The sequence below is a fragment of the Rhinolophus sinicus genome, chromosome 8, assembly GCF_057876585.1.
Source record: "Rhinolophus sinicus isolate RSI-liver-muscle chromosome 8, RSI-T2T, whole genome shotgun sequence".
Taxonomy (NCBI): Eukaryota; Metazoa; Chordata; class Mammalia; order Chiroptera; family Rhinolophidae; genus Rhinolophus; species Rhinolophus sinicus.
In genome coordinates, this window is record NC_142508.1 from 45,536,404 (window position 1) to 45,563,285 (window position 26,882).

The 26,882-nt window shown below is 41.3% G+C and overlaps 1 protein-coding gene and 1 pseudogene across 1 annotated transcript; one reads left to right on the forward strand and one right to left on the reverse strand.

Moving 5' to 3' along the window:
* Nucleotides 1-263: 263 nt before the first annotated feature.
* On the reverse strand, nt 264-25,091 carry LOC148757564 (uncharacterized). The gene is given in 7 exon segments (XM_088800667.1): nt 264-445; nt 448-1,758; nt 2,451-2,524; nt 8,553-8,648; nt 9,021-9,147; nt 15,147-15,336; nt 24,881-25,091. Coding segments are annotated over 6 exon segments (1,668 nt in total). The 5' UTR covers nt 15,162-15,336; nt 24,881-25,091; the 3' UTR covers nt 264-400.
* Nucleotides 6,788-7,693, forward strand: LOC148757565 (small ribosomal subunit protein eS8 pseudogene; annotated as a pseudogene).
* Nucleotides 25,092-26,882: the final 1,791 nt, after the last annotated feature.

Genomic DNA, 26,882 nt, shown 5'->3' on the forward strand with positions numbered 1-26,882 from the left:
GCCAGTATGAATTGTCTGATGTTCAATAAGATGTGAACGACCCTGAAACGCTTTGCCACATTCTGTACATTTGTAAGGCTTCTCTCCAGTATGAATTCTCTGATGTTGAGTAAGCTTTGAACACTGGTAGAAGGGTTTGCCACATTCTGTACACTTGTAAGGCTTCTCTCCAGTATGAATTCTCTGATGTTGAGTAAGACTTGAAGAATGGTTAAAGGCTTTGCCACATTCTCTACATTTGTAAGGCTTCTCTCCAGTATGAATTCTCTGATGTGAAGTAACACTTGCATAGCAGCTAAAGGCTTTGCCGCATTCTGTACATTTGTAAGGCTTCTCTCCAGTATGAATTCTCTGATGTTGAGTAAGCTTTGAACACTGGTTAAAGGCTTTGCCACATTCTCTACATTTGTAAGGCTTCTCTCCAGTATGAATTCTCTGATGTGAAGTAACATTTGAATACTGGCTAAAGGCTTTACCGCACTCCAGACACTTGTAAGGTTTCTCGCCAGTATGAATTCTCTGATGTCGAATAAGATTAGAACGCCCCTTAAAAGCTTTGCCACATTCTGTACATTTGTAAGGCTTCTCTCCAGTATGAATACTCTGATGTTGAATAAGATGAGAATGCTGCTTAAAGGCTTTGTCACATTCTCTACATTTGTAAGGCTTCTCTCCAGTATGAATCCTCTGATGTAGAATATAATATGAGCGCCACTTAAAGGTTTTGCCACAGTCTCTACATTTGTAAGGCTTATCTCCAGTATGAATTCTCTGATGTTGAATAAGATTAGAACGCCACTTAAAGGCTTTGCCACATTCTCTACATTTGTAAGGCTTCTCTCCTGTATGAATTCGCTGATGTAGAATATGGTATGAACGCTGCTTAAAGGCTTTGCCACATTCTGTGCATTTGTAAGGCTTCTCTCCAGTATGAATTCTCTGATGTGAAGTAACACTTTCATACCGGCTAAAGGCTTTACCGCACTCCATACACTTGTAAGGTTTCTCGCCAGTACGAATTGTTTGATGTTGAATAAGATGTGAACGACCCTTAAACGCTTTGCCACATTCTCTACATTTGTAAGGCTTCTCTCCAGTATGAATTCTCTGATGTTGAGTAAGCTTTGAACACTGGTTAAAGGCTTTGCCACATTCTGTACACTTGTAAGGCTTCTCTCCAGTATGAATTCTCTGATGTTCAGTAAGATGAGAACGCCGCTTAAAGGCTTTTCCACATTCTCTACATTTGTAAGGCTTCTCTCCAGTATGCATTTTCTGATGTTGAGTAAGACGTGAAGAATGGTTAAAGGCTTTGCCACATTCTCCACATTTGTAAGGCTTCTGTCCAGTATGAATTCTCTGATGTGAAGTAACACTTGAATAACGGTTAAAGGCTTTACCACACTCCATCCACATGTAAGGTTTCTCACCAGTATGAATTCTCTTATGGGTACGTCGGTTCAATAATTGACTTAACACTCTTACACACTGATTATATTTATAAGGTTCGTCCCCAGTATCAATATTCTGAAGATTTAAAGTTCGGTTCAAAGATTTGGTCAGTTCACTGCATTTGTCTGTCATCTCTGCAGTTTGAACATTCTGATATATAATATTTGAGCTTTCATTAAAGACTGTCCGGCATTTATCATGGTTCAGTGGAAGATGAGTTCTGTGATGGTCATCAGGATTTGACCTGTGGTTAATGTTCTCCGAAGATTCAGGGCACTGAAAACTTAACTCTCCATTATATGTACTCTGGTAATGAATGAAAATAGAAAAAGCCTTTAGTGAGGGCTCTCATTTAATTATACATGTAAACTTGTTCTCTATTAAACACTCTGATACTTATTAAACCACGACGGTTGTATATAGACCCTCCAAGTTTATGAAAATTCCAGACTGTCAAATAAGAAGGAATTATGACTCTACGGAATAATGAATCCTTGGTTAAGGGATTTTCAAATTCATCACATTTAGGATTGCTGTTACTTTGAAATATTATTTTAAGAAACGTCTGATTAAATTTATCCAATACACGGCCCCTGACAGGTTTGGCAGGCCTTAGAATATCTAGCACAGCTGATTATTTGTATTCATCAAATCTGGGAGCTCTGCCTGTTTCTTAAATACCCAACACATTAAAAGATTCAAATGATAATTTGCACTATGAACTACACTTTTCAGAGAATATGTGCTTTTAAAAAACTGTTTTCAGTCTTTATGTTCCAATATCCCATGTTCTACAAATGTAAATGACTTAAAGTGGGAGTTTCCCCAATATGTTTTATACCCTTGATCTCTTCTGACAACAAGGATTTCATTAAGAGTACTTACCCCAGTTTGCTTCTGTCTATCATAACGGCCTTTTTGCCCTTCACACTCCCCCTCACATTCCCAGACTTCCTTAAGTGTAAATTCCCAGGGCTGCGACACTTTCCAAATCTTACCAGGAGCATTTTGTGGAATGAATCTTCTAGGCCTGGCTGTGGCAACAAATCCTGGGTTTCTTGAGAAGACATAGCTGAAAGATAACAAGTTATCACACTTACTACACTCAGGTGAATCTACTTTAAATTCTAACCTACAGAATTAATGCTGAGCAGAGGTCTTAAGCAAGATGGCGGAAGGAAGCACCAAAACTTTACTCTTCCATGGAGTAGAGAACAATTATAGACACAATTACCAAGAATTACTGACCCTACTGCCTTTTCAAGTGCACCAGAAGCCAGGTCAGCGATCACGGCACCCCAGATAAGCACAAAATGAGAGAGAGTCACATCAATGACGGAAGAAACATTGCTTACATTTGCTCACCCTATAAAATGATTGTGGGAAAACTCTCAATTCCCAGTTTCTTCTCCTGAGAGAAATAAAGGTGTCTATTTTGTATCTAATGATCTGATATTTTTGCAGCTGCCCAAGGGACTTGTTTCTGTTTTGTATGGCAGAGATCGCTAAAGAAATGGTAGTACACTGTGAATGCGTTCTGGCTAAGAAAAAAAATTAGTCATTGTTCAACCAGCAGCTCAACTGCTGTAGTGAGGACAGACACCAGGGATAAAAAAATATCACGGGCTCTAAAGAAGAAACTGAACAGTTAAAACTGGAAAATTACATATAGAAAACACAGAGAACAAACATCCGCAGCAGAGGTTTGGCACCCCTTAGAATTTCAAGCACAGCTGATACTTATTTGTGTTCCCGACACAAAGAAAGTTCACAAAGCCTGGGAACTATAGCTGTTTCTTAAACACCCTAATCGCAAAACAAGGTCACGAGGCATACAGAGAAACAGAAACACATGGTCCAGAGGAATAAAATGAATCTGCAGAAAGTGACCCTAAATTAATACAGATCCATTGATTACCTGACATAGATTTGAAAATAAATATCTTAAAGGAGCTCAATTGGGAAAAAGAGAGGACACGTAGACAACTAAATATCAGGAAAACTTGGCAAGACCAAAATGAAACTGCAAAGAGACAGAAAGTACAGAAAAAGAACCACAAAGATTGGCAGCTGGAGAATACAATGCCTGAATTTTAAAATACAAAGAATCACCAACAGACTCGATCAAGCACAATAAAGGGTCAGACAATTCAAACACAGTTCATTTTAAATTGTGGGCTTAGGGAAGCAAAGAAATGTCAAAAAGTCAGTATAGCCTAAGGGACTCATGGGATATCAAGAGGACCAATACACACATTAATGGACACCATAAGGAGAGGAGAGTGAAAAGGGGCAGACAGCTTATATGAAAGATGGCTTAAAATTCCCACATTTGAAGAAACAGACATACAAATTTAAGCAGCTCACTGAATTCTAAGTAGGATGAATGTAAAAATACCAACAGATACATTACAATCAAACATTCGTGAATCACAGACAGAAACTAAATTTTGAAAGCAACAAAGAAAAAGCAACTTGTCATGTGAAAGACAGCTGCTCTAAGATTATCATTGGGTTTCTGTGCAGAAATCTTGTAGGAAGAAGAGTATCAAATAAAATATTAAAAGGGCTTAAAGACTAAAACTATCAACCAAGAATACTACATCTGGCAAAACTGTCTTTCAACAATGGAGAAATAAAGACTTTCCCAGATGAAAAACCCCGAGAAGTTTCTTACTGTTACAACTGCCCTAAGAAAAATGCTAACGAAAGTCTTTGTAGAGGAAACAAAAGGATTCTAAACAAAGAAAACCATACGACAATGTAAAGCTCTCTACTAAATATAAATGTGTACACAAATATAGAAACCTATAGTATAATAAACACAGATCACTTTTATTTCTCCTGTCGAATTTTTAAAAATACAAGCAATAAAATCTTCAATCAACGTTGTAAGATACACCACAAAAAAGATACAACATGACAGCAATAATTAATGTAAGTCCATACAGGGATGGATAAAGTAATAGTTAAGTTTTAGCATTAGACAGAGATTAAAATAGAGCATTATAACTTAAAATATTGTAAGTAACCCTCATTATAACCACACACAGAAAAAGTAAAATATCTGTTGACAGATGACAAAATTTTATAGTAGACAACCCTAAAGAATCCACGTTGACAAACACTCACACGCACAATCCAAAGAAATGTGGCGAAATGCAGGATAAAATATCAACACACAAAAATGAGTTTTGTTTTTCTCACAGATTTGATATGTGTGTAAATATTTCATTCTAAGTTCTTTATGACAGATATACAGGAAACATAGGTCTGTTTCTGATGAGTGGTCCTTGTGTGCACTTACCTGCTATCTGCCTGGTAAATTTGCACCTGGTACTCTCAAGGCAGTCAACAGCCTAAGCATAGGCTGAAAACACACACGTGTGAACTCGTGCTCATGCCACTTTGGGAACAAGCCTGCATTCCTCTTCCAGGTCTAACCCTGGGTGACAGCTGTTTTAGAGCTACTAACTGGAATTAGGAAATGCAATTGGTCACATTTCCCTGAAGTCCATTTCTTTTTAGTAACATTGTGCTTAGGGAAAACCAAAATGGAATCCAAAAGTTTAATGCATCCTTGGCTTTTCAGCAAGAGAAGCAGCTTCTTATAAACTGAGTGTTTATAAGGACTAAACACACATACCAAATTTACGTAATTTTACTTTGACCCTGAAATTATACCACGCTGCTATAATCTAGTGTTGGAAATGGTGTGTCAGCCATTTATAGCTACTCAATAAAGTGAGGACATTGTTTCTACAGTTCTTTCAGGTGATGAAAAAAAACAAGTGAATTTTTAAAAAAACTTGATCAAATAGACTGTGAAGAAGCTCTATGACACTGACATGGCCGAGGTCAAACAAACAGCCTGATCAGGCCTGATGGAGACAAGGCATGTGTTCGACTGGCTCCTGACTATGATGTTTTGAATGTTGACAACAAAATTGGGATCATCTAAACTGAATCAATCTGGCTAGTTCTATATATAAAAATTTTTCACTGTAAAAATAAATAAATAAATAAACAAACAAATAAATAAAATTGAAGACACAAGTAAATAGAAAGATATTCCATGTTCATGGATGGAAAGAATCAATATACTTAATAGGGCCATATTACCAAAAGCAATACACAGATTTAATGCCATCCCTAACAAAATCTCAACGGCATTTTTTCAAGAAATAGAACCAAAAAAATTCATCAGATTTCTATGGTATCACAAGAGACCCCAAATGGACAAAGCAAGCCTGAGACAAAAACAACAAGACTGGAGGTATCACACTCCTGACTTCAATTTACAATACAAAGCATAATAATAAAAACAGCATGGTATTGGCACAAAAACACACAGACCACTGGACTGGAGTTGAAAACTCAGACACAAACCCACATACATAGGGGCAGATAATTTTCAACAAAGAAACCAGAAACACACAATGGAAGAAAAGGTGCTGGGAAAATTGCAAAGCCACGTGCAAAAGAATGAAACTACACTGCTTTCTGTCACCATCTAACAAAATTAATTCAAAATGGATCAAAGACCTAAAAATAAGACCTGAAAAAATCAATTGTATAGAAGAAAGCATAGGTATTAAATATATGGACCTTGGGTTCAGAGAGGATTTTATGAATTTGACCTCAAAGCCAAGGGAAGTAAAGGCACAAATAAATGAATGGCACGATAACAAACTAAAAAAAGCTTCTACACAGCAAAAGAAACTATCAACAAAACAGAGGCAACCAACTGAATGGGAGAAGATATTTGCAAACAACATCTCCGATATGGGGCTAATATCCAAAATATATAAAGAACGCATACAACTTGACAACAAAAAACAAACAATCCAATTAAAAAATGGGCAGAGGACCTGAACAGACACTTCTCCCAAGAAACATATGAAAAAATGTATGAAAAAATTTTCATACGGCCAAGAAACGTATGAAAAAATGCTCAATTTCACTAGCGATTACGGAAATGCAAATCAAAACCACAATGATGTATCACCTCACACCTGTTAGAGTGGCTATCATCAGCAAGACAAGTAATAACAAGTGTTGGAGAGGCTGTGGGGCAAAAAGAATCCTCACACACTGTTGATGGGAATGTAATTTGGTACAGCCCCTACAGAAAACAGTACGGAGATTCCTCAAAAAATTCAGAACGGAATCACCATACAACCCAAAAATCCCTCTTCTGGGCATCGACCCCCAAATTCTGAAAACATTTATCCATAAAGATATACGTACCCCTATGTTCACTGAAGCATTATTCATAATGGCCAAGACATGGAAACAACCAAAGTGTCCTTCAAAATATGACTGGATAACGAAGATGTGGGCTCTTTCCAATTGGCACCGAGACGTGGACATCTCTTGGAACAACTGGCACAAGCGCCTCAAGACCAGGGACAAGAGAAAGTCCTACTACAAGAACGAAAAATATGAGCTGGGACACCCTGCTGCCAACACTAAGATAGGCCCCTGCCACATACACACAGTCCATGTGTGTGGAGGCAACGAGGCACATTGAAGATGGATGAGAGGAACTGCTCCTGGGGATCTGAGTGTTGTACATACAAAACAAGGATTACTGACATTGTCTACAATGCATCCAACAATGAACTTGTCTGCACCAAGACCCTCGTAAAGAACTGCATCGTGCTCACTGACAGCACAGTGTACCGAGAGTGTCATGAGTCGCACTATGCACTACCCCTGGGCCGCAAGGGAGCCCACTGACTCCTGAGGAGGAAGAGATTTTAAACAAAAAATGATCAAATAAAATTCAGAAGAAATATGATGAAAGGAAAAAGAATGTCAAAATCAACAGCCTTCTAGAGGAGCAGTTCCAGCAGGGCAAGCTTCTTGCATGCATTGTTTCAAGACCGGGCCAGCATGGCCCGGCAGATGGCTATGTGCTAGAGGGCAAGGAGCTGGAGTTCTATCTGAGGAAAATCAAGGCCCGGAAATGCAAAGAAATCATCCTCCCTCTTAGCTTAGTCCATGTAATAAAGGTGATTTGTGTTCTGGAAAGAAAAAAAAAAAAAAAAGATGTGGTACCTATTCACAATGGAATGCTACTCAGACAGAGAAATACTGCCATTTGCGAAAACATGTATAGATCTTGAGATTATCATGCTAAACTAAAGAACTTAAGAGAGAAAAAGTGAAGAACAACATGACTTGATTCATGTGGGATATACAAATGAAAGCAACAAACAAGACAAACAAAGAAATAAAAACTCGTGGACACAGACAATAATTTAGTGGTTTCCAGAGGGAGAGGGAGGGGGTGTTAGAAGAGGGAAAAGGGGGTCAAATATATGGTGATGGAAGCAGAAGGGACTCTGGATGGTGAATATACAATGCAATGCATAGATGATATATTATAGAATTCTACACTTGAAACCTATATAATTTTATTAACCAATGTCATCTCAAAAATTTAGTAAGAAAAATAATCCTATGAGGTAAATAGAAACATGAAATTGTTACAACATTGAGGAATTCAGGCATATAGACTTCAAATTCCTAACGCTGCTTCACACAAAGCAAAAGGACATTTTCAAGTGAAACAGAGAATTCGACTTTCTCATTTAAATGAGATGCATTGCGCTGTGATGACATTCCTGAGTCTGTGCTTTGTAAGGTCAAGATTGAAGCCTCTATAGGATTAGATATTATACAGCAGAACGTATGACATTCGTTCCCAGTGTTCCAGGGAATTCTGAACCAACTTCCAGTATTTCAACCACTTCCATCAAAACTGCTAACATGATAAAAAATCGGAAATTAAACTATGGCTTAACAGATTTCCTCAGCAATTTACATAGACATTCCCAGGCCTGCAAAGCAATGGAAGAGTTATCTGTATCATGCCGGCCCACACAGCCGAAGGGGAAGACTTTGCCTTTCACTGCCAATGTGATGTGAGCAGAAGGAAAATCCTTGGGGGACAGAACAACAGAAATAAACCTGGCCTTCTCAAAACTCATTTTCATCGAAGGTCTTTTCAAACCATAATTTAAGGTCTGTTTTCCTTTGTGACTTTTGGAACCTCTCACCTGTCGTCATGCGCTTCCTTCATTCCCACATACCTGGGTGGATGGATATTGTCTTTTTTCTCTTCAAATTCCAGGGCTTCTTCATTTCCTCTAAAAAGGTGAGCAGGTCTTCTTTAAAGACTACACGTCCTGTTTATCAGAAAAGGGAACATGGCTTGTGATGGAGGTTTTCCAATTTCCAATCCAGTATTGTGCTCAAATGAGAAGAGAGGACACTGTAGAATATTAGACTATTCCAGGAAATGATTTCCCACAACATTGTTTTCTGATAGCACCATTACTATACTAGAACACATTTAAAGTAGTTCAGATCCTGAGTTCCACTTCGAAGTACTTCAGGAAACCTTTCTTTCCTACATCAGCAAACCCGCAATTTGTTCCTTGAGAGCAGGGCTCTGTAACTCTACCATACAAAAGAGAAGCTCCCAGGAGACATTCTACTGATGAAGGAAATAAAACTGTTTCGGCGGAGTAGGACCTCTGCAAGAAAGTCATCCTCACCCAGGGAGACCAGGTTCCTATAGCTCTCCAACATCACATCCATGTACAGTTTCCGCTGAGCTGGGTCCAGGCACTCCCACTCCTCCTGAGAGAATTCTATGAACACATCCCTGAAGGTCAACAGTTCCTGAAACAAGACACATTTACCGAGAGGTTATAGACAGAGTTGATAATGTGACAAAACATGAGAACAGAGACTTAAGAGAAATGGATTTGACCTAGGAGAGGATCCTGAAATAGCCAATAAGATCATTTTTGACCGTAATATTCCCTAATGTGTTTTCTAACTCTGAGATAAGACGATGACGTATGATCCACCAAACTACTGTAGAAACTTTATTTTTCTGAAAGATAAATTGTAAAAATTAAGGCATTAACTCAGGTATATCTAGCTGTGAGTATTGTTATTTGTATCATAAAAGATAAAAGATGTCTTTATCTCAGGTAGAGAAGTCATTGTGTTCAAATGAAGGGTAAATTACTTCTCAAATTTTAATGTGTGTACCAACAGACTGGAAATTTGGTAAAAATGCAGATACTGATTCAGGACTTCTGGGGTGGGGTAGGATTTTCCACATTTTTAACACTCTCACATTTAAATAGTGATGCCAACGTCTCCAGTCCGTGAACCACATTTTTAAATATCACAGAGGAGAAAAACAGAGGGACATTTTCACACAGGATGCGAAACCAAAACAATTTAATGGAATTTACAGGTCTCATGGAACAGTAGGCATAGCGAGTACAATCTTTTTTGAAATTTTAATATATGGCGGTCAAGATGGTGGAGTACGAAAACTCTGTGCTTGCCACCTCCTACAACCACAACAGAATTACAACTAAACTACAGAACAACACCGTTGAGAACTCCGTGAAAACGGGCTAAACAGAAATCCCACAACTAAGGATATGAAAAAGAAGCCACATCAAGACTGGTACAATGGAGGAGATGTATAATGGGCTGGTCCCATACCCACGCATGGTGGTTAAGAATAAGGTGGAATACCTCAGTGTGGAGGACCCCATGAGGAGAGAGGTCCCAGACCCACACCAGACTTCACAGCCCAGGAATCCAGTACTGACAAGAGAAATCCCCATAACTTCTGGCTGTGAAACACAGTGGGGATTGTGACTGAGAGAGACAGAGGGCTGCTGAAGTCCCAGGCCGTCCTCTTAAAGGGCCCGCGCGGGCACTTACACACTGATGGACTCACGCATGCTGAGCTCTAGCACTGGGGCAGCAGATCGAAAGGTACCTGGGACATACAGGGAGGAAATGTAATGTCCAGCTTCAGGTAAGGTCAGAATGATAGAGGATGCCACTGTTCCTTTGTTGAGCCCATGCCCCATACAGAGGGCACGTGGACACCATTGTTCGTAGGTAGAGACTGCTATTGTTCTTTTGTTCAGCCTCCTCCAAGCACACAGACCGCAGGCATGGGCACTGGACAAGTCTGTATCTCCATCAACCGGGCTAACACGTTCACCCCACCCTGTTGATTCCAAGACCACACCCCACCCTACCTGTTGGCCCACCCCAGGGGCTTCCAGTGGCTTTTCCATATAAACTGCCCCGTCACAACTTGTGCGGAGGACTTTCCTAAATTCTCTCAAAGGTTCACTCCGTATGCCCTGTATTTCCCCCTAAGTGGCCCTAAGCCCAGCACTAGTGGCAGCCAGATGGTTTGTGCTTTAGTCTCTCCCAAGCACCTCCAAGCCCAGCACAAACAGCAAGCTTCTGCAGATCCCTTTGTAGCTCTTACCAGGTGGCACTGCGCTGAGCACAGGCAGCATCTGAACTCGGTCTGCGCCAGAGGTCCTTCCAAAAGGCCACAGAACAAAAACACCCTGAGCCCAGCTTCAGACCCCACCCGAGCACCACCTAACAACCTGAACAAATGACACACCCAAAGCATCAACTCAGCAGGCACCAGTGGCATACTAAAGTGAAAACTATTCCATGGGGTCAGCCCCTGCACAACAGCTCACCCCGTGTAGTTCCAGCCATTCCACGTAGCCTTAGGGTCAATTCCTCCCACTGATGTCCCAGAGCAGTCAAGACTCAGCAATCGGGGAGCACAAACAATCCACACAAGGGAAACACTTTGAGCACCTGTGTCAGATGACCAGAGAGACTATGTAACTGGCTCCAAGGGGACAACTCCTACATGAGCCCACTCTGCCAAGACCAGGAGATGTACCAGATCTACCTAATACATAAAAACAAACACAAGTCAGCCAAAATGAGGAAACAAACAAATATAGCCAGAGGAAATAACAGGACGAAACTCCAGAAAAAGAACTGGGAAAAAAAAAAAAGTAGAAAAGCAATCTACAAGATAAAAGTTCAAAACAATGGTGACAAGGATGATCAATGAACTTACGAGAAGAGTAGATGAATTCAGTGAGAACTTTAAAAAAAAGATAGGAAACCAAAAAATGGACATAGGAAATACTTAAAAGAACCAGCCACAAATGAACAATATAACTGAAATGAAGAATACATTAGAGAGAATCAACAGTAGATTAGAAGAAGCAGAGGACTGACTTGGTGATTTAGAAGCGAGGTTAGCCGAAAACACCCACCCAACCAGAATAGGAAAAAGAAAAACGAATCCGAAAAAATGAGAATAGTTTCAGGGGCCTCTGGGACAACATCAAGAGTACCAACATTCGCATCACAGGTACCAGAAGTAGAAGAGAGAGAACAAAAATTGAAAACCTACTTCAAGAAATAATGATGGAAAACTTCCCTAACCTGGCAAAGGAAACAGACATATGAGCCCAGAAAATGCAGACAGTCCCAAGCAAGATGAACCCAAAGAGGCCCACACCAATATATGTCATAATCAAAATGCCAAAGGTGAAAGACAAAGAGTATCTTACAAGCAGCAAGAGAAAAGCAGTTACCTTCAAGGGAGCTCCCATCAGACTGTCAGCTGATTTCTCAACAGAACCTTTGCAGGCCAGTAGGGATTGGCGTGGAATATTCAAAGTGAAGAAAAGAAAGGACCTACAACCAAGATTACTCTACAAGCAAAGCTATCATTTAGAACTGAAGGACAGAAAAAGAGGTTTCCAGACAAGAGAAAGCTTCCTTTAGCAAAGGAGTTCATCACCACCAAACCAGTATTACAAGAAATGTTACAGGGACGGAGCCGGAGAGGGAGAGAGAAGAGCAGGAACAGGAGAACAAAGATCAAATCTATGAATAATAAAATGGCAATAACTACATACCTATCAGTAACTACTTTAAATGTAAAAGGATTAAATTCTCCAATCAATAGAAATAGGGCGGCTGAATGGATAAGAGAAGACCCATACACATGCTGCCTCCAAGAGACCTACTCCAGATCAAAAGACACACACAGACTGAAAGTGAAGGGACGGAAAACGTATTTCATAGAAATAGAAACAAACAAAACAGCTGGGGTAGCAATGTTTTTATCAGACAAAAAAGACTTTCAAACAAAGGCTATAAAAAGAGACAAGTCACCAGCAATTCCTCTTCGGGGTATTTATCTGAAGAAATCCAAAACAATAATTTGAAAAGACACCTGCATTCCTATATTCATTGTAGCATTATTGACAACAGCCAAGATATGGCAGCAACCCAAGTGTACAATGGTAGAGGGCAGTTAAAGACTTGGCGCATACATACAATGGAGTATTACTCAGCCCTAAGATAGAATGAAACCTTGCCATCTGCAACAACATGGATGGACCTAGAGAATATGATGCTGAGTGAAATAAGTCAGGCAGAGAACAAATACCATCTGATTTTGTTTATCTGCGGAATCTAAAAAAACATAGTAAACAAACAAAACAAAACCAAAAAATGGATACAGAGTACTGATGATTGCCAGATGTCAGGGGGCTTAGAGGGCTGGATGAAAAAGGTGAAGGGATTAAGAAGTACCAAATTTCATGTCAGTGAAATCAAGATGATTTTCAACTGTTAATCTCATAAATCTCTTTGTGGATACTCTTTGGATTTTATAAACATACAAGGGAGATGAACACATACAATGATACAAAAGAAGCTGGAGCTATTCTTAGTCTTTTATTTCTTTGAAAAATTTTTCTTATCCTTTGTGCTGAGCAATATTTTAGAAATTTAACACAGTTGAACATTCATTAATATGATTCTTGTAAACGTTTTGAAAATACAAAGCAGTGACAAAGCAGAGTATGTCTGCTCCATGACTGTGCAATACAAAGAAATTTACAAGTCCAAGGCCTGACTGATTAAAGCCTCCACTTGCAAAAGCCAGTATCTGCAGCAAACAAAGTGAGAGACATCATTTTGCTAAACAACTATAAGCAAAGAGAAACTAAGAAGTGAGTTTCCAGATGAAATGGGATGGTTTATGCACATCTCTCAATAAATCCTTCCAAGACCCTCATTAATGACACAGGAAAAAATGTTAACTTTATAGTGAAGAGACCACCTGAAACAAGTGAAAATCAGGTGAAATGGAAGTGACATCAGGTGACTGCAGCACAGGGAAAGACACATCATCACCGCTAATTATCAGTTGTATACAAATTTCAAACCATACACAGCTCTCATATTCTCCAAATCTAACAGTGCATTTAAATAGTCTTTCTTGCCAATGTAGTGAGCAAGTCTCTTCTAATTATGCTTGCTTTTCAGAAGTTTCTCAGCTATTCTGACCATTAATGCCGTGCTGGTTCAATGTGCCTATTATGAAGCGTCTTCTAAAGACCTGATGTTGCATCCTGAGGATTCTAAAATCTACATATCCCTTCTTCAGATACACGAGCATCTGGCCCCATCCCAATAGGAATCTTAGACATCAATGCCTTCCCATGTTGATCTGTCACAAAAGGAATGTTTTCTGTTGTGTATTTTTTTTTAATTTTTCTTGGGTTAGGGGAACAGGACCTTATTGGGGAACAGTGTGTACTTCCAGGCTGTTCCAAGTCAAGTTGTTGTCCTTTCCATCTTAGTTGTGGAGGGTGCCATTCAGCTTTAAGTCATCCTTTCAGTCTTAGTTGTGGAGGGCACAGCTCAGCTCCAGGTCCAGTTGCCGTTGCTAGTTGCAGGGGACGCAGCCCACCATCCCTTGCGGAAGTCGAATCGGCAACCTTACGGTTGAGAGGACGCACTCCAACCAACTGAGCCATCTGGGAGCTCAGTGGCAGCACAACTCAAGGTGCCGTGTTCAATCTTAGTTGCAGGGGGTGCTGCCCACCATCCCTTGCGGGACTCCAGGAATTGAACTGGCAACCTTGTCGTTGAGAGCCCACTGGCACATGTGGGAATCGAACCGGCAGCCTTCGGAGTTAGGAGCATGGTGTTCCAACCTCCTGAGCTACCGGGCCTGCCCTCAAAAGGAATGTTTTCAACAGCTGAAGGTATAGGGGTCTAGAGCAAACCACCCCAAGATGCGCATCATGACATGTAGATTATTTTGAGCTAAAGGTAACTGAGACCCTGTGGGCTCAAGGGAAAAATCGCCCACCTCCTTAACTATCTAGAAAAAATTAAATTAGGAGACTGTCCCACGAATAGAGTTAAAACCAGAAATGACTTTTTACCTATCTACACGGCAAGGAAAACTCGTCATTATGGAACATGTGCTCTCCCTGCAATGACCTACTGCAGCCCCAAGGCACCTTGCTTCTTCCCAGGCTCAGATTTTTTATACCCACTTGCGCTTTCTGTCTCTTAACCTCTCATGCAAGTTGGTTCTCTGACTGTCTCATGTATGTGGGCTTACCATATATATGTATGTATTCAATTTGGATGTTTTCTCTTGCTAATCTCTCTCATGTCTATTTGATCATTAGACCACCAGAAAGATCACTGAGGGTAGAGCAAACTTTCTTCCCACCCCACAAACGTCATTCATTCATGGTGAGAATTCCTGTGCCCTACAGGAACCCTGGATGGAGAAAATGGAGAGAAGGCACTGGGACAGAGGAGAAGTATTCTAACGAGGTGACCATGACAATCATAAGAAGAGGAAAAAGAGAAGTAGTTGAAAACAAGCTTGCTAAGCAGGAACATCAGAAGTAGAGAATTAAAGGTCTGCAGTTCTAAATCCACGGATTTTAGGGGGAAAAGTGGACTCAGCCTGTGACCCGGGACAGGTTTACCTGAGAAGCAGCCATTTTGTCCTCCCTCCACCTGCTCTGGGTCGTTTTCTCAGGCGAGGTTAAGTTGAGGAATCACATCTGCATCTCGAGAACGTGCCTTCAGAGGCACCAGAGCAGCACCTTCATCTGCTTCATCCACACCCACAGGCAGAAGGGCCTTGAAATGCTGAAAAGGCCACCGTCTCCTGTCCTGCAGGAGGGATGCATGAACAATGAGCTCCATCAAACTCAGTTTTTTCTTTTCCGTCTTCTTGTGCTCTCCGCTCAAACAGACTTGCACAAATTTCACTACAACAATGAGAATGGAGGGTGCTCTCCTGACCCTCCCAAACCGAACGGACCAAAGACTGCTCTCAAGTCTCACAAATGTGCCCTCCGGTCGTCCTGCTAATCCTGGTTGGCCTCACCTTACAATAGTCTGGAGCATTTAATTAAAACAATGATGCTCCGCCCACACACTTGACCAACTCTGTGGGGCAGGGGGCAGGTGATGATGTTATTTCTGAGAACTCCTCCAAGTGAGTTTTTTTTTTTAAAGCCTATCTATTTTTTACATATTCTTTAAGAGGTTCAAATCTTTTAAAATGTTATCTGAAGTGACTGATTCATGCTTCCCATACCGCTGCAGTTTAATTTAAGACTAAGAGCAGTGGTCGGCATATAGCAAAATGGAGTAAAATCTTCCCACAGTACGTCTTTCCCAAAGTACATCTTCCAAAAATAAAATACAGCAAAATCTTTTGTAACCGAACTTTTACATATTCAAATTTACTAATTTAAGATACAATTCTTCATACTACAAAAACTTCTTTTTTCTATCTTTTATTCAACGTCCAGGGAGAAAAGTAATACATTCTGGGTGTTTTACTTAGAATGTTGAGGTGCCACCGAGATGAGCCCCAGCTGGAAGCTCCTTCCACCCCCCAGGACTAGCTGGACAGTGGGGCGTGGATGTGGCTTTCCTGGTGCCCTGCAGCCAGGACCATCATCTGATCAATGACACAGCCCTGATTTTGATGCCACCTCAGGCAAAGTAGGAGAGCGACAAACTGCCTGGTCTATTCTACCCTCTCCAGTCTCTGCTACGACCTCCCTGCGCCTCTCACCGCCCAAAGAAGAGTAGTCTGGGCAGTGTCCCTGTGTCCACTGCAGAGCAGGTGACAGGCAGACAATGGGTCAGAGAAATTACAAGCAAATGAGGGGCAGAGATTCTAAGAAACAGAAACCACTGCCCATTATACCCTCCAGCTGGGCAACTTGGACAGGATAGAAGACCAACCCACAAGACCTCTCTCCAATAAGGTCCATCTCTATCCCACAGGTGTCGCACATCCTGTGTCCTGGTAAATCCTGGGACTAAGTTACTTTCCACTACTCTGAAAAGTCAGAAACACTGATAAATTCCCCCAATATACCCCGGGTTCTGTATCTTCCTGCACCATGAAATGACATGTGAGGGCTCCCCAAAGCATTGAACCACAAGGGTTACAATGACAAGTCACAGTGAAAGGAAGTACACTTTTTTAAAAAATCGCTTCCTTCAGAATCAAAATCACTAACCTGAGAGATACCTGCACAACCACATTCAATGCAGCATTATACAATAGCCAAGACAGGCATACAACCTAAATGTCTATCACCATATATTACATTCATATACATTCACACACACGCGCGCGCACGCGCACACACACACACACACACACACACACACATTTGTATTATTTAGCAATTAAAAAGAGGGAAATCCTGCTATTTTCAGCAACATGGATCGACCTTGAGGACATTATAGTAACTGAAACAAGTCAGACAGAGAAAGACGCATACTGTATGACATCACATACATGGAATCTGAAAAAACTCAGAAACAGATCTGATTTGTGGTTGTCTGTCGGGGCTGCGGGGGGGCAATTACATAATGGTGATTAAAATGTACAAACTTCCAGTTATAAGACAAATAAGTTCCAGGGATGTAATGTACAACATGATGACTGTAGTTAACAGTACTGTAGAGTAGTCCCCCCCTTATCCTTAGTTTCATTGTCCCTGGCTTCAGTTACATGTCATCAACCAAGATCTGAAAATGTTAAAAAGGAAAATTTGAGAAATAAATGTTTCAAAAAATTATTTCGAGAGACCACATTCACATAACTTTCATCAGATATGTTAGTATAATTGTTCTATTTTATGTTGTTGTTAATCTCTTACTGTGCCTGATTTATAAATTAAACTCCATTAAGGTATGTATGTATAGGAAATATCTAGATCTAGATCTATACTTCAGAACTATCTGCAATTTCAGGCAGGTTTTGGAACATATCACCTGCTGATAAGGGTAGATTACTGTATTGTATATTTCAAAGTTGCTAAGAAAGGAGATCTTAAAAGTCATCATAACAAACAAGGAAAGAGTTTATAATTACGTGAGGTGATGGATGCTAACTAACTAACATATTGTGGTAATCATTTCACAATATATACAGATACCAAATCATTATGTTATACACCTTAAACTTATTTGTTCTTGTGTCAATTATATCTCAACAAAATTGGGAAAAATATTTTTAAACCTCAACAAAATTTAAAAATAAATAAAATGCTCAAAAATAAAAATAATTAATAAAATTTGTAATAGCTTCCTTCAGATAATTTCATCATTAATAAAACCAAAGGCAATTTAAATTTTTAAAAAGTATACACTTGATTCTCTCCACATATGAGACTCATTAACCAAAGGGCGCCCGTTACTCAGTGGCTCCTCCCATGACAAAAGAGAAAGAAAAATTTCTGGGACCTGGAACACCTGGATTTTACTATAAGACAATTGACAAACATATTTATCTATAAATACAGGTGGCACATTTTAAATATTAACTACAACATAACCAATAATGAATTAATGGATGGTAAATGGATTTCCCCAGTAATGCATGAACACCTTCATTCTTTTAAATATTTTAAAATGAAAATTTTTTGAATTTACAAATTTAAGTAAAATGTATTTCTAAGTACCCTTAAACAACTTCAAAATCTGTCCATCTTTTTCCAGTCTTATATCATCCATTTCAGGGAGTAGGTCAGGGGGCAGAACAATACACTCTAGGGCATATTCTAGAAGCTTGTCAAGATACGAGATTGTTGATACATTATCGGTACACCTTAAAAATTCATCTGTCATAAATGATCAATCCTAGATTTAAAAGTCACTGAAAACTCCTAGACTATTACGTATTACACAAAATTAAGTACTTAATGTCACCTAATATTACACTCATTTTCACATTCTCCAATGACTCATAAGTATTTTTATTGCTGTTCTTGTTACTGTTTTGTTGTGGTAAGAACACTTAACATGAGGTCTACCCTTTCAGTGGAGTTTTAAGTACACAATAGAGTAAGTAGTGTTAACTACAGGCACAATAGATCCGTTGTACAGAGGATCTCTAGAATTTATTCATCTTGTATAACTGATATTTGTACCTGCTGAACAGCAACTTCCCATTTCTAGTCTCCCCAGCCTCTGGCAAAACAACCGTAATCTTTGTTCCTGTGAGTTTCACTTTATAGTTGGCAAACCGAACCTGGATTTATACGTGGTTGACACATTAACATTTCTATTATGACCCCCAAGTTTTAAAATCTATACACTTAACAATGGTATTATTAAATTTAAAGGGGGCAAATATAATTATAGTAATACAGAAAAGCCCCCAAATTCATAGTCTTACAAACGTAATTATTATGAAGGAAAAACAAATCACTGAACACTGCAGATTCACTGTTATAAAACCTGAACACGACCTGGGTCTTCATGGTGAAATTTATGTTTTTAGCTGCGGATAAACAGATCAATAGTCCCAAGTCGTCATTTGTCACTAACATTGTTCTGGCCTATAGAGCCAGTGTTCTGGGGAATAAAAAATTAGTAGGGTCTGCCACAATGCATACCTCTGTCCAGATATCCTCTTTTAATAAGGACACGAAATTGGAGTACGGTCCCTGATTAAGGACTTCATTTTAGCTTTATCACCTCTTTAAAGACGTGATAAAGATGACCCGGGACTTTCATGAAAATGATCAGGCTGGGAGGTCTGTGCGAGGAGCTGAGCTCGTGGAAGTTCATGAGGCAGCCTAGTCCAACCTCTATGGTCCTAACTTCCTTTTCATAAAACTCTTATGCTTCTAACTTCCTGTCTCCCTGCCTTAAATACCCTCCATCTTAACACACAAGCCAGAAGGTGCATATGGCTTGCCAAGTATGTACACGCTTGGTTGCAGCCCTTTTTCCCTTTTTTCTTTTCCCGAATATATCCTTTTCGGTGATGAATACCGAGTCAGTATTATTGTTCAGTCAACAGACGCTATCGTCAAATAAGTTCACACTCCAAGGTACTGGTTAGCACTTCAACATACGAACTTTGAGGGATACAATTCACCCCTAAAATGTGTGTGTGTGTGTGTGTACTTTTATCCCATATGTAGCTCTGTGCAATCAGGACCACAAGAAAGACACTTAATTTGAGTCCCATCCCTAATCCCTGAAAGCCACTAATCTGTTCTCCATAATGAGATGACAGAATTTGATTTTAATGAGTTTACCTTTTAAATAATTCATCATTTAAATCACAAATTGTATTTTACCCAATATCTTTTATTTATCCCAATATATTTTAACCCAAATGGCACCATTTCAACACACAGTCGATATTTAAAAAACATTAGTAAAGTATTTCACATCTTTTTCTCCCTTACGCGGTTTTGAAGAATCTGGTGTGTATTTTCCCCTAACAGCACATCTCAATTCAGACCAGCCACAGGTCACATGCTCAGTAGCAACAAAGGCAAGTGGCTGCCACACTGCATGTGCCAGCGCTAAAGTTATCAACACGATATGATTTTCTATGCCGTGAAAACTCGACGTGTTCAGTTTATAAGCTTTCTTTGTGACCAAGTACATAATCAGTTTTGTAACTGTACACGGTCGTAAGAAAATAATAGAATTTTTTTTTGTAGGATCAGAGTTGAATGTGTGTGTATATGCTCTGTCAACCTTATCATGGTGTTATTCAGAGTCTTTCTGTCCTTGTAATATTTGTCTACTAGATCTGTCAGGTTCTGAGAGGGACATTTAAGAAAACTCACTGTAAGTATATTTTTTTCAATTTATACCCACATTTCTGATAATTTTGTCATTTATATTGAACTCTGTGTGTCATTTGCATTTAGTTATGACGATTCATGTATTCAACCAAGGTTTCTCCTTGTGCCTGACACTGATGACAGAGCACAGAACAAGACCAATCCATGTACCTGTGGGACAGACACGCTAATCAGGAGACAGATAATTAATCCCAGGCCTTGGGGACCATAGCACTGACAGCCTTCCTGCTGCTGGCCTCTCCCTGGTGCTTGTACTGGGGAAGGAGAGGGAGGAAGACACCCCACCCTGGGAAGCAGGTGAGCCAGCAGGGAAGCCAGAGGGGGAGGGAAAGGTTGAGGAGGGTGGCCAGAGGCCCCAGTCACCCAACTACAGCTGACCCTGTGGGGACCGCAGGTGGCCTCTGCCTCCAATCTCCAGGACATGCTGCCCCTTTGGCTCCTGGGAATTGACTCGGCTTGGTGAATCCGTCACCAAACTGAGGACCCTGCACTCTGTTGGGGGGAGCCATGGGAGGGCTGTGAGCAGGAAGGGGGGGTCAAACTGGATGCAGGAAGGCCCTCTGGGGCCATCACGGGGACAGGATGAAAGCCAAAGAGGAGGTTTCGTTAGAGTTCAGGGAGAGAGGACGAGGTCTCGGCCAGAATGGGACTATGAGGATGGAAAGGAGGGTACTGGCAGAGTCAGGGGTCAGGAGACAGAAGGGGCAGGGCTGGCGACTGACAGGCTTGGGGAGGGGGGTGGTGTGGGGCACCGGCACAGGGGACTCTGGGTCCCGCCCAGTCACTGGGTGCACAATGGGGAACCTAGGAGAAGAGAATGATTAGGGAAAGACAGTGAGCTCAGTGGGGACCTGTGGGCGTGAGGGTTCCAGGGCAGATATCTGGATTCATGAGTGTGCAAACCAGAGAAGAGTGGCCTCCTGGAGCATGGGGAGGGGACCCCTTTGCAAAGTCCTCCAGGTGTGAAAAAGCTCAGGGTGTTCTGATTACTTCAGCCAGCCTGGGGCAGTTGTGGGTAGGGGGGTTGGAAAAATTGCCACAGGAAAATTGAGGCCTCAAAGGCAAGGCAAGGGACCTGGGACTTCCTGCCCAGGGCAGCAGCAACATGGGAGGCCTGCGATGGAGGAAAGACCCTGGGAACAGGTCTGGGGGCAGAAGGCAAGGGGGCTGTGAGGAAGAGAGGAGGAAAGCCCCAATGGGTTATGGGCCCAGGAGGATCTAGCAAGAAAGTTTGCAGTAATCACTTCTATATATAGTGCCTCAGTGACAGGGCATTGCTGGGGCTTTCTCCAAATTCACTCAGCAATTGAGAAGCTGGTGCCATTATTATGCCTGATTCACAGAGGCTGAAACCAAGACACAAAGAAGTAAATAATTTGCCAAAACTCACACCGCTCATGATTGACATGGCCAAGATTTGACCCTGAGTCTTGTGGTTCCAGCACATGTGCTTTCCACTCTTTTGCCTCAGTTTTCTTTATTGTCCAAGATGCTAATGATAGTCCTTCTATCACAGAACTGTCTGTTGCCAGGTAAAGTGAAGAGACACCACCATTTCCTCCCTCTTTTCCAGGAACTCACAGCAACATAGTGAGAAAATATAAAATGATGAACACAGGCTTTGGTGCTGAAAACTTTGAAAGAGGCTTAGCTATGGAAATATACTGATCAAATTACTTTACCCTGAATAGGTGGGCTCTGTGGGAACAAAGTTTCAAGTAGATCAAGTCCATCCTTCAATGTTTTCAGAGAATGGAAAACAGGGACTTGAGGGGAACATCTACTCTGTAGCTCACAGCTCACTAATTCAACAAATCACAGAGGGAAAAACAAAAGCTGAGGAATATTAGACTAAGTCACTAAACTAGGTTCTGTTAAGCTCATAAGTGTCCATACCAAGTGCTCACCGACATATCCTAATATTGTTTACTAAGTACCAGTGGATGTTTCAGGATATGGTAAAGAGTAGAAAGAATGCAGAGCTTACAAGGTTTTTCTCACAAAATGTGGTGAGTGTTTAAACAAAAAATATCTATTATGGTAAAACACATTGCCATTAATCCCCCTCGCTTCAAATACACTTATCCCATCGTTCTTGCCACTTTCTGAAGCAGTTCTGGAAGTTCTTTCCTGAGTGTCTTTACTTCATCCTCTATCATGACAAAACTGTTTCATAAATTGCTTCTGGTATGGCAATTTCTGTCAAATAAAAGCATTACGGTGTGTCCTCGTCCACCTGATTCACCGGATCTGGCACCGGGAGACTTCTGACTCTTCCCCAAAGTCAACATGAGCATGAAAAGGAAAAAGTTTTGAATCGATTCAGGACATCGAGGCAGACACAACAGCATAACTATAGACACTCATGAGAGGACTTCCAGAACTGCTTCAGAAAGTGGCAACAATGATGGGTTAAGTGTGTTGGAAGCGAGAGGGAGTATTCTGGGAGAGGTTAATGGCAATGTGTCTTTTACTGTAATACTTTTTTCTTAGTTTAAACATTCACTGTATTTTTTGGACTTACCTCGTACAATCTAAACTAGACACCATATATTTAAACAGGAAAACAATTTAGATTTTAAAAAATCTAATGACTTCGACAAAGTTTTTTTTAAAAATTTAGACTACTTCTTATTTAGAAAAGAATGGTAAGAGCTGGTTATGAGATGCCATCAAAGTTTATTTCAGAGGTCAATGATTTTTTTACAAAAAGCAGAAATCCAATAGACTACAATTTATCTAACTATGCTTTGTAAAAAAAACAATGAATTAAATGGAACAGAAGTACGAGGAAAAAAGTAAATCCATTTAAAAGGAAAAAAGAACACAACCTTTTAAATAGTCCTTGAAAACGCAGCAGGTAGTGACAGACTCAGTCATTTTTTTGTCCCAGTTCACCTCACTTATGCCATCCCAGGAAATGAGAAGAGACCCAGAACTGACAGAGACAAGTCTCTCCCACATGGCTGAATAAGGGTAGCAGATGAAAGCAATCTTCTCATGCAAATAATTATAAAATGAAAGTTTTGCAGTTCTCATTCTTATCCGTATTAACTGAGACAATTTTAAATTAAATAGATATAAAGCCACAAGTCAATATATCACAACTTAATCACGCCCACCCCATCAACTCTCCACTCATCCTGACCTGGGTTCCCCTTCTTCCTCCACTACCGTGTAGTTCCGTTTATCAATCTGTTTCTGTCTCTCTTGCCTGTTTCTCTCAACTGTTTTCCTTTCCTGTTTCCCTCTCTCCTCCCCTGCCCTTTCTTCCTTTCTCTCTATTCCTTTCCCTACACCTGTCCCAAGAAACTCTTGAAAGCTATTTCACCTTCAGTTGCACTTCTCTCTCTTCCTTCTGATTGCTCCCCATCACCATACTTTTCTGCTTCTTTCTTCCCCCATTCCTTTGTCCTGCCTATCTCCCATACTTCTTTCCTCTTACACCTCCTCTGCCCGTGCTCACTGGCACCCCCAGCTGGCTAAGCTCTCAGTGCTGTTTCTCCCTCTGCTCTGTCATCCCTATTCCCCCTTTCTGTTGCAGCATTTGCCTCTCAGACCTTTTTCCCCTAACCACTCTCTCCACTGAAACTGCCTGCCCTTTGTTGCCCCCACTTCTGCTGACCAAGGGTCCCTCTCCCTTTCTGCTCTCTGTCAAATATCAGGATCGCCTCCCTTTCCCCTTCCCTAATTTTTTTTTTTTTTTTTTTTTTTGGTCTTCTTTATTGAGGAGGGATGGAGGGGGGTGAGGGCGGGGAGTGGGGCAGATTATAATGGTGGCATCAAATCTTGTATTAGTATTTTGAGATTTAGAGCTCTGGTATAATTCGACTTAACAAGTGTCATTTAGCTTGCGATTTTTTGAAAGCTTTCTTTTCTTTCTTTTCGTTGCCTCCTTTCTGCCGAACCTTAATGACTGTTTACAGTACCGGTACATTTACTATGCAGTTGCAATGGTTCTGTTTACTTCCGCCAGGCAGTCGCGGTGACTTGGCAGAGGTTTTGCCCTCTGGGACCCACCCTTGGCTCCAACTTAAGTCTACATTAACATATGCAAAGTTGCGATAAGCAATGTAACCAATTTAAGCTTCCCCCACCCCAACGGACAAAACCAAACCGAATACAAAATTGCACTACAGACCGCAGCAATTTACATCCTGGTTAAAAAATATAAAAAGTCAGATGAAACAGACGCAGTAGTTTCCGGCAGCCTCTGCCTTCTGTATTTCTACCTGGCTCGTGAATTCTTCCACAACCGACGCGAGCAGCCACAACACTCTTCCCGGGTATCGGGGCTCTTATTAAATGGGGAGCTAGGGAGGGAGTCTCGGGACAGCAGAAGCAAGGGCGTCTGCAGAATCCCAGGCCAGGGCAGAACTCGGGCCTCTCTGGACCGAGTGGCGAAGGGTTTGAATTCATCTCCCAAGACTTAAGTGGCGCAAGGGTGGGAAGACTGGCCAATGAAGGGTTTTCAGCAGGAAAATGCGGCAGGCGTTGTCTAATGATCCCAAAGCAGAAAGACACAGGCCAGGCGGCCCCAGAAAGATTTTAACCGGAAACAAAAGGGGACCCACCTCCGGCTGCAGTGAAGCAGTCAGGCTCGGACCTTTCACCGAGAGGCGGTGACTCACCGGTTCCAGGCGCGAGTGTGGAAATTTCACGGGGTATGGGGATTTCAACATCCGTGGCGATCGCCAAGCTTCATGTGTGTACGACTGTGGACTGAGACGCTCAGGTTTAAACCAGAAAGACCGAACGTGAGGGACGCCGTTGCGACAGCCATTCGGTGACACGCGCTTCTGGGTCTGCAAGAAAATGTGCTTGGGCGCCCCGGAAAAAGATGGCGCGCGCAAGGGGCCTGGGCGGAGCACTTTTCGCAATGGGCGGGGAGTGAGTAGTGGCCAGACCAGAAAAGACACCGGGGAAGGGCGGGACAGGGCCACAGATTGGAGGAATGAGGGGGTTCCTGGGGCGGGGCTAATAAATTGTGAGGGGCCCAGCCTGAGGGTGGGCTGGGGCAGCAAAGGAGCGGAGCCTGGACTCCCTCCGGAGCTCTTAGGTTGCTGCTGTGTTGTAGTTTTTGTTGTTGTTGTTGTTTTTTAAATGATTTTATTGGGGAAGGGGAACAGGACTTTATTGGGGAACAGTGTGTACTTCCAGGACTTTTTTCTTTTTTCCAAGTCCAGTGTTGTCCTTTCAGTCTTAGTTGTGGAGGGTGCAGCTCAGCTCCAGGTCCAGTTGCTGTTGTTAGTTGCAGGGGGTGTAGTCCACCATCACTTTTGGGACTCGAGGAGTTGAACTGGCAGCCTTGTAGTTGAGAGTCCACTGGCCCATGTGGGAATCAGACCGGCAGCCTTCGGAGTTAGGAGCACGGAGTTCCAACTGCCTGAGCCACTGGACGGGCCCTGACACTCAATATTATATTAGTTTCCAATATACAGCATAGTGGTTAGATTTTATTTAACTTACGAAGTGATCTCCCTGATAAGTTTAGTTAAAAACAATCCTCAAAAACTGTCCACTCATCACCACCTTGTGAATTTTTAAAGGGTATTGTAAATGCGTCTATGTCTACATCCTACATAATGTGGATCTACTTACTCTACTCTCAAGAACTAAATCAGCACAGAGGTCAAACCAGAGAATTGGGTGTTTAAAATGTTTCCTAAATTATGGATTTTTGGATATTCCACTTTGGAACCACCACCAATCCTGCATGAAGTGAGTTGATCGCTGAAGAAAGGGGAAGACTGAGGTCCATAAACACCATTGTGATTCTTCTAATTTCTGAATTAACAAAGCTTCGATCTTTCCCTTAAGAACAGGGATCCGAATCTCAGTCATTTAAGGCAAGGGTTCTCAAGAGATTCACCATTCAAAACAAGAGATACATAAGAACAGGTCACGTATCCTCATGCACCATGACCAGTTTTCTGTAGTTCTCTAATATGTCATGTGCCCCACATATAAGATCTGTGAGGAGGGTCCAGGCGTACTCTCGTGCTTTATGAGAATTTTATGTATATATGGTGAATAAAACAGTGCTCGACCATTATGGAAGGCAGTGTGGAGGTTCCTCAAAAAATTACGAATAGAATTGCCATATGACCCAGCAATCCCTCTCCTGGGTATCTACCCCCAAAATCTGAAAACATCTATAGATAAAGACACGTGTGCTCCAATGTTCATTGCAGCTTTGTTTACGGTGGCCAAGACATGGAAACAACCAAAATGTCCTTCGATAGATGAAGGGATAAAGAAGTTGTGGTATATATACTCAATGGAATACTATTCGGCGATAAGAAAAGATGATATAGGAACATGTGTGACAACATGGATGGATCTTGAGAGTGAAATGCTGAGCGAAATACATCAGACAGAAAAAGCAGAGAACCATGTGATTTCACTGATATGTGGTATATAAACCAAAAACAACAAAAGAACAAGACAAACAAATGAGAAACAGAAACTCATAGACACAGACAATAGTTTAGTGGTTACCAGAGGGTAAGGGGGGTGGGGGGTGGGAGATGAGGGTAAGGGGGATCAAATATATGGTGATGGAAGGAGAACTGA